Source organism: Phoxinus phoxinus (genome assembly GCF_949152265.1).
Source record: "Phoxinus phoxinus genome assembly, chromosome: 10".
NCBI classification, from domain to species: domain Eukaryota; kingdom Metazoa; phylum Chordata; class Actinopteri; order Cypriniformes; family Leuciscidae; genus Phoxinus; species Phoxinus phoxinus.
The window spans coordinates 28,516,851-28,529,307 of NC_136885.1; the positions used below are offsets into that span (position 1 = coordinate 28,516,851).

Below are 12,457 nucleotides of genomic sequence, written 5' to 3' on the forward strand. Positions count from 1 at the left end.
ACTCTTTTTTCTGCTGAGCTCCAGAAGTGAGCCCCAAGGCGAACCCTTTTGACCTTTCCAAAATGTTACTGCCCATTTGGCACAGCAGCCGCAGCTAATAAAACTTTCATAATCATGAATTTTTGATTCCAATCCCACTCCAGGCCTTGGGCTAACCTGGACCGTGGTAGCCCGAGACCCTGAGAGGGATTGAGAGCTGTTGTGGCTTGAGGTTACATCATTCTACCCTCTGTGTTTTTGACACGTTAACATTTGGAGCATTATAAGTGGGGCATGCATTTTTATTTTTTAAATGAAAGTAATGTTTCTCTTCTTGCCTCTTCCACCTAAAAAAAAAAAAAAAAAAAATGTACAATGAATTCGGGGAACTATAGCTGCAGCCAAGTAATTGCAGTCATCTGTGTAGTTTTTTTTTCACAGAAAAAAAGCATTCCTTGGTCTAAACATTGCATAGAAACTGTTGACCCCAGATCAATATTCTCAGTCAACTTCGCAGGGGTGAAATTCAGAAATATTCACAGAAAGTCACGGCGCTGGAGTAAAACGCAGGATTTAAATCTGCATGAGTCATCAGAGCAGAAGATTATGCAAGCTGCCCCCTGGTTCTTGTACAGCATTTCATAATGACCTCCCTACACACTAATGATGCTGACTTGCCATCGCCATTTATGGGGCCATATTCTTCTCCGTAACTAAGCACAGTGATTTTTTTTCCTGTGACCTTCTGATCGTGCATTTACATGATTGCATGCGCTCTTGTATGTGGGCACCTGTGTCTTTGCAACTATAAATAGGTATAGAGCAACTGCTCATATAGGACATTCCTGTTCAGACAGGAGAAAGAGGATAACAGGCAGTGACAGATAGGGTACATTGGGAAAAGACACTTACGGTTGGCAGAGTTTGATGAGGTCCTGGTCTGTGGTCCCAGGCGGAAGGCCCCGGATGTACAGGTTGGTTTTACTGAGCTGCTCCGCCGCACTGTGGCTGCTGCTATTGGTGCTGGGGCTGGGCGGAGCCATGGGAGGAGGGGGCGGGGCATATGACTGCTGCAAGACAGAGAAAGGCAGTAGTTGTAATTAAAAATGTATATGATTTATATGAGATTACTGTAATATGCGCTTTTAAACAACAAGGTAAGAAGATAATGAAAATGTATATCTAATGGACATCTCTAGCCAATGTGTGCTTAAACAAGCTGGTGAAGTTTATGAGCAGTGTTACCAACTCTCACACATTTGACACGAGACAAGCTTTCAGGCTCTGTCTTAAGCAACCCAAGTATATTTCACGCCAAATAACAAGACAATGCAAATAAAAGGGTACAATCCAATTTGTCTTGAATTTCAATGGGACTTATTGGTCATTTAATTTCAGACACTTACCGTGTCATATGCCAGAGAGCTTTACTGTCTAATAAATAGATATTTTTCCAAACGTACAATTATGTGCATATTTCATATTTCAACAATTCGGCATGACAGCGTACAACTGCATCAAGCTAGGCCTATAACTTCAAAGTGCGCGTGCATGCCTGTCAACCAGACTGGGCGTAACAGAAAAATGAGCACTGAAATTTAGTCAGGTGACGGAATAATTATAACATGACCAAGACTTTTACTTTGGTCGTTATTTTGGTTAAGTGAAATAGCCCTGTCAAGCTCTGTAAAAACTGCTCTCTTGCTATCCGTGACTGTTCGACGCCTATTTCTGCTTGATTTCACGTTTAAGCGGAAGGAGAAAAAGCCTATCCCCACTAACACAGAACGTTTAGGGAACGTTAGGGAACGTTAGTTTATGGTTCTCTAAAGGTTAGTTTGAACCAAACCAAAAACGAACGTTTAGGGAACGTTCCCTCAGGGTTATAACGTTCCCTAAACGTTAAGGGAACCAACCAACTAAAACGTTCTCCTGTGGTTGCACTGTACCTCCACACAACGTTCCCGTTTGGTTGTTTTTGGTTGTTTTTGGTAATGTTTATTTAAACAAGCTCCATTTAAGTTTTTGACGTAGCATATAAAAGGTTTGCAGTCAGTTGATTTAATTCACTCAAAAATGATTGGTCTTATGAAATCCAAGTAAAATAAACAGATTATCAAAAGAATATATTTAATTTTAGACTGATCAATTTAGCAAACAATACTTTTGTGCCTGATTTCGTTTTTTTAACTGTATTAGTTGAACATACTTAAAACAAGAATCTATCAATCGAACGATTTTCACAAATAAGAAAATTCACTTCCAACAAAGTAGGTTTTTTTTTTTTCAGTGTACAAATTCAACCGTTACACCCCCACGCCAGTAGGGGCAAGTGCCTCTGTTTTCAGGTGACCGATTGAAATCATGTCCTGTGTCCTGACTTCCGTGTTCTGCGATTTACACCAAAGTCCTTCTGGATACACAACTTGCATGGGAATCCGTCTTCTTTCAGTGGTTTCGTGTAAATGGACGCTCAAGATAAATTGTTTGAGCACAGGTATGGAGCCCTTAACGTTATAGTGCTAGTTCGTTTTTTCGTGTCTTTAGAAATACACACGTTGCACCCACTGTTTGTGATTTTCACGTAGAATAATAATAGTTCGGTAAAATATTTTTAGAATACTTTTCTGCTATCACTGTTAGAATACATTCAGAACATGTTTAATTTATTCCTGTACCGTTGGCATTTTACACTCACTTATTTGCATGTATGCAAAGCAAGGCCTCTGATTAGGTGGCAATGGCGTCAATGCGTCTCTATCCAGTAATTTTCAAACATTCCAATGCCGTGTTAAATGTGCTAACGTTATAGCATTGTGTGTCTGATCGCTCCTCTATTAGCTTTAGAAACTGGTCAGACAATAACAGCTATAGTCTACATAATCCTACAGTGAAATTAAAAAAGCCATTTCACTACATGCTAATCTTGAGCAATATCATTTTCTCCTTTTTTCCACCTTTTCTCACACCAAACAACGACGTACGACGCCATCAGAAAGCGCATTTTGGGAAATGTGTGGATCCGTCCGTTCGCATTTCTGTGTTTCTATGCATGTAGACTAGAGCATCATTGTGGTACGTATATGTTTTTACGTATGTTTGCCTGAACCATGTTTGTACAACTAAACGTAGCACAATTTGTGTGTATATATTATAAAATAATCTGTATAGTGGATGTAATGCTCGAACCATGATGCAGTATCTGTCTGCTTACTCGAGCACATACGGATGTGTAATGTCACACACTGTAGCATTATACTTTTACGTTTAAACAGTGCATTAAAAAAACAAACTCCATATCTAATGTTTAAGAAAGAAATAACAAATATTCGTGGTCGGGGATAGCAACACTCCATTTTAGTTTAAAATTACCCTCTAAAATGCTGATTGGCCAGGTTTGCTGACGTCAAGGCATGTGACGCAACACGAACGTTCCTGATTGGCTGGAGGAAATGGATAAGTCTACGTAGAACTCAGTAGACCGTTCACTATCAGGAAGTCTTGGAAAAACAACCAACAACGACCAACAACAGCAACCATTGAGCTTCACATTCTCAAAAAGTAAGTGAAATACGTTACAGTTTCATGGTTGTAATGCAAGGGTTTGGGGTTTAACTTTAAGCCGTCTAGAAAATCTGGCTGTGTACAGGTGACTTATTGGTGCTATACTATATATAAATAAATACGTTTTCTCTGTATGGAAATACTGCTTTGTTCGGCTACTGTCTCACAAAAACTTTGTTCTCTTAATGTAGATTCCTATGACAAAGCCATGAAAAAATGTCGGCGACTGATGGACACTTCCAGCATTGAGACGGAAGACGATGCGAGTGTCCACAAAAGGCAGTGTAAACGCCCAAGGAGGTTCATGACGGATTCTTCAAGTGATGGTAAAACCTTAAGTACAGACATTATTTACAAAATTAACATTTTCTTTTAGCAATCTGTACAAATTTTTTGGTCTTTTATTTCAGATGAATCTGTTCCACAAATGAGAGAGTGTGAGAACGGAGTGTGTGTCTGGAAGCCCTGTCCGTAAGTTAACATTTAAGAAACCTGAGTCATATTTCCTACCATGGAACTACTGACATTCAACCTAGTGCATATCATGTGACTATTCTGATGTGTTTGTCTCTTCCTGCCTGTTTCCAGGTCCGCAGCTGCCTCCACCACCTGCATGTAAGTTTTTTTTTTCTTCCTCCTCCATTTGCAAGAAACCTACCATAAATGAAGTGACCAATATTCATATCTATTTTCTTTTTAGATGAGTCAACACCACACAGAAAACCAGCCGGTCGCCCAGAATTGGATGGGTCTATTATGACGCAAGCTGAGGGTACAGTGGCTTTGCATTTTCCATTTCCAATTAAATACTATTTCATGACAAGGAACTTGAGAGTAACTTGACTTTTTTGTTGTTGTAAACAGCAGAACTCATCACACAGAGGGAGGTTGCTCAGCCATGGAGACGGAAATGAGAGGTAAGAAGACTCACTTAAAGGAACACACCGACTTTTTGGGACTTTAGCTTATTCACAGTATCCCCCAGAGTTAGATAAGTCCATACATACCCTCTTCATCTCTGTGCGTGCCGTAACTCTGTCTGACGCACCCACCACTAGCCTAGCTTAGCACAAATACTGGAAGTAAATAGTTCCAGCTAGCATACTGCTCCCTATAAGTGACAAATAATGGCAACATTTTCCTATTTACATGTTGTGATTTGTATAGTCACAGCGTGTACAAATAACAAGGTCACATGTGAGACAGCCATCTTCTAATCATATACATACTCTGAACTATATTCTCAGAAGGCCGAAGCACTGCTACTTCTGCGGAGTGATTTACTCCAACTCTGAGCGAACTCTCTGCTCCTCACCACGGGGCTTCTCAGGGGCTACAAGCAAATCACTCCCCAGAAGTAGCAGTGCTTCGCCTTCTGAGAATATAGACTTATCTAACTCTGGGGGATACGGTGAATAAGCTAAAGTCCCAAAAAGTCGGCGTGTTCCTTAAGTTGTTCACATATTCAAGTAATGTATAACAACTAAAACTAACATAATTAATTTTTCCATAGCCATGTGGACATCCATTACCCGTATGGCACAGCGAATGGAAAAGATGGAGCAGAGGCTGGATGAGGTGCTCATGCTCTTAAGGAGCTCCCAGTCCCAGTCACATCCCTCTGCTCCTGTCGATGATATGTTGCTGTCGCCCTGCTCGACAGTCACAGAGCTGGAGGAGTTTGACAGGAGTCTCGGTCAACAGGAGAGGAGGGGAAAAAATGGTAATTAAGTTGCCATAGTCCTGCCCTAAGATTAACACTATATAATTGCATAACTTCAAATATCATTATAACTGAACTGACGGCTCTTACAAAATGAGATTGTACAAGCTCTCCACTTTGTTCTACATGTATAATTTGTATTTCTATGTTTTACAGCAACTTTTCCTGACAACTCTTGGAGGTTCGACCAGAGGTACTGCCATCCGTCGCATGCTACGGCGAGTGGCAACTATTGACGTCCATCAAACAGTTTAGTCTGCGGGGCAGAAAGGCAAAGAAGGCCTTCCAGGACCTGACAATCTGCAGGGTTATAACAGGCAGGTGTTATTTTATTGTTCACATCAGTATTATGCTTAGCTTGGAGGTTTTAATTTGACTTGTAACTTTACTTCATTTTGACTTTACTCTAGCGGCCTTCCAGAAAAACTTCCCGGCGGTGACTGCAGCAGAGACGGAGGACTTGATTGGGCAAGTGCTGAAGTTTGCCCCACACAGACGGTAAATTAGAATACTTCTATGTGATGTTCATAATTATCAAAGGAATGGGAAAACTATCAATATTTGTCATAATAAAAAAAACAGGGTTGTTAGTAAGGCAATTTGTCTGGCGTTTGTCAACGTGTTCATTCTCAGTATGACATATCAAACTTTTGTTTATTTTTTAGGCCAGCTGAGAAGGACTGAGAAGGGCTGATCGGTCAAGACAATGGAGCTCTTTTTTTATTTATTTTTTATTAAACAATTGTATTTTTGCCACTTTGGCCATTCACTTTATTGTCCCTTTTCAATGTGAAATTTGTCTTGGACTCAAAGCTGCATTTATACACAACATATATACATACACACAACAACATATGCACAACAACAAATGCACATTACATTATCATTCCAATATGCATCTTGCACACTACATTTGCACTCTTCATCACACTCTTTGTACTTAAATTTCTGTTTTATTTGTATAGTTGTAAAACTGATTCTATTCTTGTATTTTTTTTAGGCCTTTTATATTTTTGGTATTTTGTAATTTTATATTGTCTATATTAAAGTTTTAAATCCCATCAAGTTTGCCTGTTCATTCATTCCTGCTAACATATAAATTAATTTCTGCTTGTATAATAATTAATTCCTGCTTATGCACAGACAGTTTAAAGTAATAATAAAATTGGTACCATTGTTAGATTTTTAAAGGTTAGTGGAATGTAAAAAATAACCTTAGGGGAACGTTACCTAAAGGTTGCAATGTTAGGGGAACGTTCTAGGAACGTTACCTAAAGGTTGCAACGTTAGGGGAACGTTCTAGGAACGTTCCCTAAAGGTTACAACGTTAGGGGAACGTTCTAGGAACATTCCCTAAAGGTTGCAACGTTAGGGGAACGTTCTAGGAACGTTCCCTAAAGGTTACAATGTAACCAAAAACGAACGTTCCCGGAACGTTAAGAAAACTTTCCATGGGAACCAAAACCTAACCTTAAGGGAACGTTCCGCAACCAAAAACGAACGTTCCCGCAACCAAAAACGAACGTTCCCAGAACGTTCTGGGAACCATAAATTGTTACCTGGGATAGGCCTATAGTTCCTATCGTCTCAATTATCTGCAAACAACGTTAATTTTTAAAAGATTTATAATATATAAGTAAGCGAATTATACAATTATTTCCATTACGATCGATCGATATAGCCTAATTTTTATGTAAGGACTCTCCATGCAACATCAGCATCAGATATTTCGATATCAATCCGCCCGGGGTATTTATGCTGCCTTCACGTGCTATCAGAATTATTCTAAACACATATTTTCTAGTTAAAATTTTGACATGAATGCCCTCTCATTTGCAAATCGTATTTACCACTGTAATGGTGGTGCGTTCACACCGGACGCGAATAGCGCGTCAGGCGCGAGTGATTTCAATGTTAAGTCAATGCAAAGACGCGTTTACGCGCGTAAAACGCGCGTTTTGATACCGTAAGTTATAGGTTCCGTCCCCGCCCGGCCGAGATGGATGGGCAACTAACTTTAACGGAGAAGGGAGAAAGATTGCTGCTGTGACTGGTATTCTTTATTCGTTTTTTCTCTCTCTCTCGACTTCTGTACCGTATATTTCCGTTAGCACGTGAAGGCACCATAGTTTTTGGTCCAAAGATTGGTCCAAAAAAGAACGCGCAGTGCACCTGCAGTTTCGACGATTCCAGTCTGGATGTATAATATGACAGCTTATTGAGTTTAATCATCGTCGTCAGAAAGCAAGGTACAGGCACAGCACATGAGCACAACTTACTGAACTGATTGTACTTATATCCCTCACAGGTTGTTTAAATCCGAGTCCATTTTTAATATGGCGTCTAAAGCTTTTGAACCGCACACACCGAGCGTTATATATTTTCTGACAGACACATTAGTCAGATATAGAACCATCACCGTGACAGTTAGATTGTGTCATGAGAGCTATTATTTGTGTGTGTGCGTGCGCTTACCTAGTGATGTCTATGTAATGGACTGTGTGTGCGTCTGGCCCGCGCTTTCTCTGTGTTTGTGATAATCATTGGCTGTCAGTTGTGCTGTACACTGGCAAGTCTCCCCTGCCATTAATCTATTACCTGCACTTCCCCACAGCCTGCAATTTCCTACAGACAGACAGACAGACAGACAGGCAGGCAGGCCTATCGCGGCTAGAATAGATTCTGCATTCATATAGTTCACACACACCCCCTGTGCCTCAAGCTACAGTTATGAATGAACCCATTGAATTCTCAGGAATACAACACACAGACAGGGAACAGAAGACGACGTCAAAGTGCCATCAAAACATAATGTGCGCATGTGCATATATGGAAATATAAAGCTCGTGTTCACTCTGAAATAGTAGGGGATTTTATATGAATATGAGAAGGTCAGTGCATTGCATGATCAATGACATAGGGCCTACGTACCAGCAGTGTTGTAACTACTAACTCAACTTTATGTTCAGTCGCGTGAGTCGTTCAAGTTTATGTAGTTAGTTATTGTTTCATTTATTTGCAAGGATATTAAATATACAATAATAACAGGAAAGTATCCATATACTGTACAGGGAGAGGCAGAAAACCCAAAAGTGCTTATTTAAAGCCTCCACCTAAACAACAAAGAAAAAGAAAAAACGAATTATGAAATTAAAGAAAAAGCCAAATTACAATAACAAATACATAAATGCATATGACTGTATCAAGTTAATTACAACATATCAAGCACCCCAAAATAATGTGGCCTACTCCAGAAACAAGCCATATGGTGAAAATATTTGAGAAAACAAAATAAGCAATAAAATTATCCTTTATACATCTTTTATAACATTATTAAATAAGTTTTTTTGTTAGTTTTTTTGTTAGATGGGATAAACCATTCCATAATTGAGTAACCCCTAAATCTTATCGAGGATTGGCCTCTACAAGTAAGAAATTTAGGCATCTGAATATTGACGAGTTAATTAAGTGACAGTGAACCTGTGAATTTACTTTAAAATGCATAAATTAATCTGGAATGTTCTCTTGAATATATCTTATAAATAAAAACACATTTCTGAGAAATATTAATATCAATAGTAAGAACCAGAAGTTTTTGAAATAAAGAAGCAAATGAAGTACAGTATATGGATTTGATCGAGTTGCAATCCTAACAAAGGACACAATTGTTTTTGAAGAGTAGGAAAAGTGCTCACCCAAACTTTATTACAATTTGAAAGGTATGGCTAGCAGGTCACATGATAATGACAACACAGTCAAATGTAATACGTTCGGATTACATTCATACTACAGTATAAAGAACATACTATCGGTCGTGAAGTAATTACTTATTCAAAATAAGTACCTTCTCGGAAAGTTCTGTTCATTCTAGTGAATCGGTTCATCTTGAACAGTCCTTTCTCTTGTATGTAGCGATAATAAGTTTGATTCACTCTAAAGAAACTGTTTGTTTGGGCCGTTTACCAAAGAGATTCAAACAATGATTCACTGATTCGCATGTTGCTGCTCATTACTTTCTGTTTCGTCTCAGTCGAAGTGTTGCATTCTAGTGTTTATTGTATTTAGTCACATGTATTGTGATGTATTATGAATGTCATGATAGATGCAAAAGTAACTTAAAGCATTATTTTGCATAGAAATAATGCTGTGAATTATTTATTTTACAGTATTTTATAGCATAACTTTTAAATGTTCCCCAACACTGATGCACACATAACTCTGCTTTACAAGCTGTGTCTTAGTGTGCCAGATCCCTACATGAAATCTGGATATAATAAATACACCCAATTCCCAGAAACTATACACACCATATGCGTGTCTGACATGGCTTCAGGCAGTCATGCACACACACGCATGATCTGACTGCACAAAAAGCTTCCTGTGTGAGTGGAAGCTTATCAGACCCTCCCGGCCCGGTTCTCCTCGACAGATCAGGGGCCTGGCCTCCGCAACACGACGCCGGGATGGAGACAGACCGAGCGCAAGAGAGCAAAAGCTCGGCTGATCAAAGTGCGCGCCACAGACACCTCTTTCAGCCAATTTGTGCAGCTGTCAGGGGCACGGCGATAGCGCGTCAGGGTGTGTAGTGTGTCAGGAGTCATGATGGGGGAAGCCTTTGAAACGTCAAAGGCGTTCACTTCGCCATCAGACGGGCCGGGATTAGAGGGAAAGGGAGAGATGATGTTGCTTCTACAATGGACTCCAGCAGGAATCACACACACATACTCTAGGCGTCTCTATAGCCACACACACTAACAAATCCCATTCAGTCGTACATGCAGCTTTAGCGGAGGCACTTAACTTAACCGAGAAGACCCTGGGAGACAAATTGCCTGATGATAGATGTGCTATTATGCTACACATATGTTGTCTGAAATGCATTAGCACATTTAAAGGTTTCCATTTGTGATAAGTTGTCAGTTAACAATAGTTTGTCTTGAGGTTTTGCTTTGGTAAGGAGTACAGTATACATTGTCGTGGCATAGTGATATAAATTATATATAAAATAAAAATGTATACAGTTTATATATAATCTATGTATTTTGCAAAAAAAAACTCTTTTGACTATAGGGTCATTCTCTGTCAACTCAAGAGGTCATAGGCTAAGATTTAAAATGTATCTTTATTATTTCTGAAGAAAGACAGTGATGAAAGCCACAATATGAAATGCCATGAATGAAAATGGACTAATCCACTATTTTGTAGAGGGGGCGCCAAAAAGAAAATTTTCACATACGATTTGGAGCCAAATTACAGGGGGATAAAAATTACTTTAGGAAGAAGGTAGCATCAGAAGCTCCCCGCTCAAAAAAAAAGTTAGCACACCTGTAACTCATTTAAGATAATTCTTAATTATTTAACATATCTTAATATCCTTTAAGATTTTGTTTCTTAACCAACTTTCCTTTTGGTGTCTTCATTTTGAAATCCCAATATGGTTTAATTATAGGGATATTGGGATCTCAATTTGGCTCCAAGAATAAATTGTACACATTTTTAATGGTAAAAAACTAAATGTGGATCACTTTGCATACAGCTGGTACAAATAATGTTGGAAGTGGTAGAAATGTTTCCCTGTTTAAAATAATTGCATAGAACATTCCTGTCTAAATGCCATAAATATAAATTTTCGCAAGTTGGTATGCTGTAACTCTTGAAGTATTAAAGATATCTCAATATAACTTTTCTTAAATTTTAAGCCCTTATATGGTTCAATCCAATAGATATGAGGATTCCAATGTGGCTCCATGTCCAAATTGTCATAACTTCAGAAAGAAATATGAACCAGGGAAGTTTGACACAGTGATTTGACACGGAATGACCCTATTAATTGTATTTATTTATTATTTTATACAAGCATAACATTTTATGTGGGATGAAAATATTTGAGTGATGACTCAAACTAATCATTTAACCAATATTTTCTAAATGGACCATTGGATCAAAGCCAATAAGAAACATAACAGCAAAAAAAAAAAAAATCCCCAAACATAATTAGCTATATTGCCTAGCCGTAGTTACTGTATAATTGGTGGATGTTGTTTAGCTTTGGTGCTTATGCAGTCTGCATGAGTCTTAGTTCAGCTTGTGTCATTTGTGTAATTTCCCTCACATCACTTCTAGTCATCTCTATTCTGTAGCTTTCAATCAAAGTGGCAAAAAGGCTAAAGCCTTCCAGAGAAGAGGAAACCAGTTATTGTCTGCTAATTAAACAATTCCTGGCTTTCTTCTCCTTTTCTTTTGCTCTCTCTTGTCCCTGTCTTCTACCACTCTAATGACAGTAATCTGTCCATTCAGCCCCCCTCTTCTTCCGCAGCCTGGCTTCTGTAAACGTCTCCTCCTCTCCCCCGCCCCACTCCTCTACTACGGATAAATCCCTCCCTCCCACTTCCCCACCTTCCCTCCGTATCCCAGGGTTGGCCGGTGCGTAGCCGGGCTCTGCTCTTTATTAAAGGGTGAGTGATGTGCACACACATTATCTCCTCGCTGCACGCCCAGATAGCCTTCATTTCCCTAAAGAGTACTCCAGTCACCAAACAATTAGTACTTCCTGGAGAGCCCTCGAAAATGGGTTTCGAATGGCCGCTTCTCCTCTCCTCCAACCCTTCTCCCTCCCTCTGTCTGTCCGCCTGCCTCTCTCTCTCTCTCTCTCTCTCTCTCTCTCTCTCTCTCTCTCTCTCTCTCTCTCTCTCTCTCTCTCATTATTTCTCCTCCGCTGTTCTTCGCAGAGAGAGATTGACCTCTATCAGGTCAGCTTTCTTGCGCTACCTGCTGAGTATGTGGAGTTAACCCCTGCCTCCGCCAACTGTGATTATGCTTAGGCTGTGAAAACGTATGTGTGTGCGCAGTTCGTATGTATGCATTTAAATTATTCAGTGTATCCACACATTGATGCATATCTGCATGTGATATCAATCAATGACTTAAAGTCCACGATTAAAAATCCTTTTTAAAAAGTCTGCATTAGACTTCAAGTTTTTAGATATGTACTTGTCATATTCATCTTAGTTTCATAAGGTTTGACAGAAAAATTCCTGCTATTTTTATGAAAATGTAATGACTCAAATGTAATGTGGTGTTATCACAGAGTAAAATGGAATAAGATATTTTAATTTCCTTTCACCTTGAATACATGGGAATGTACACATCTTAATCTTTTTTTTTAAATACAGATTTAAAAAAAAGTATATA

The 12,457-nt window shown here is 39.1% G+C and overlaps 2 protein-coding genes and 1 long non-coding RNA gene across 4 annotated transcripts in view; 2 read left to right on the top strand and 1 right to left on the bottom strand.

Annotated features, from left to right (window-relative positions):
• The window catches only part of rbms3 (RNA binding motif, single stranded interacting protein), a 146,879-nt gene that overhangs the window by 108,683 nt on the left and 25,739 nt on the right, over positions 1 to 12,457 (bottom strand). The window contains exon 2 of the mRNA XM_079625312.1: positions 892 to 1,049. Coding sequence (XP_079481438.1) covers positions 892 to 1,049 — 158 coding nt within the window. The remainder of the gene's footprint in view (positions 1 to 891; positions 1,050 to 12,457) is intronic.
• Positions 2,337 to 3,512, top strand: LOC307005309. The gene is made up of 3 exons (XR_013799246.1): positions 2,337 to 2,476; positions 2,975 to 3,054; positions 3,375 to 3,512. It is a non-coding gene; the product is annotated as an uncharacterized lncRNA (long non-coding RNA).
• Positions 3,735 to 5,637, top strand: LOC307005308 (uncharacterized protein). 2 transcript variants are annotated; one of them, XM_079625345.1, is made up of 7 exons: positions 3,735 to 3,869; positions 3,954 to 4,014; positions 4,132 to 4,158; positions 4,244 to 4,315; positions 4,408 to 4,460; positions 5,057 to 5,266; positions 5,423 to 5,637. In XM_079625345.1, the coding sequence occupies exons 5-7, from the start codon at positions 4,442 to 4,444 to the stop codon at positions 5,500 to 5,502; spliced, it is 309 nt and encodes a 102-aa protein (XP_079481471.1). In that variant the 5' UTR covers positions 3,735 to 3,869; positions 3,954 to 4,014; positions 4,132 to 4,158; positions 4,244 to 4,315; positions 4,408 to 4,441; the 3' UTR covers positions 5,503 to 5,637. The 2 variants fall into 2 exon arrangements, with proteins under 2 accessions (XP_079481471.1, XP_079481472.1); XM_079625346.1 differs by having other exon boundaries at positions 4,411 to 4,460.

What these genes read in the sequence shown, in the direction of transcription:
- LOC307005308 (XM_079625345.1), top strand. An exon ending in GGAGAGGAGGGGAAAAAATG is followed by an intron (nt 5,267 to 5,422) that starts GTAATTAAGTTG and finishes TATGTTTTACAG; the next exon opens with CAACTTTTCCTGACAACTCT.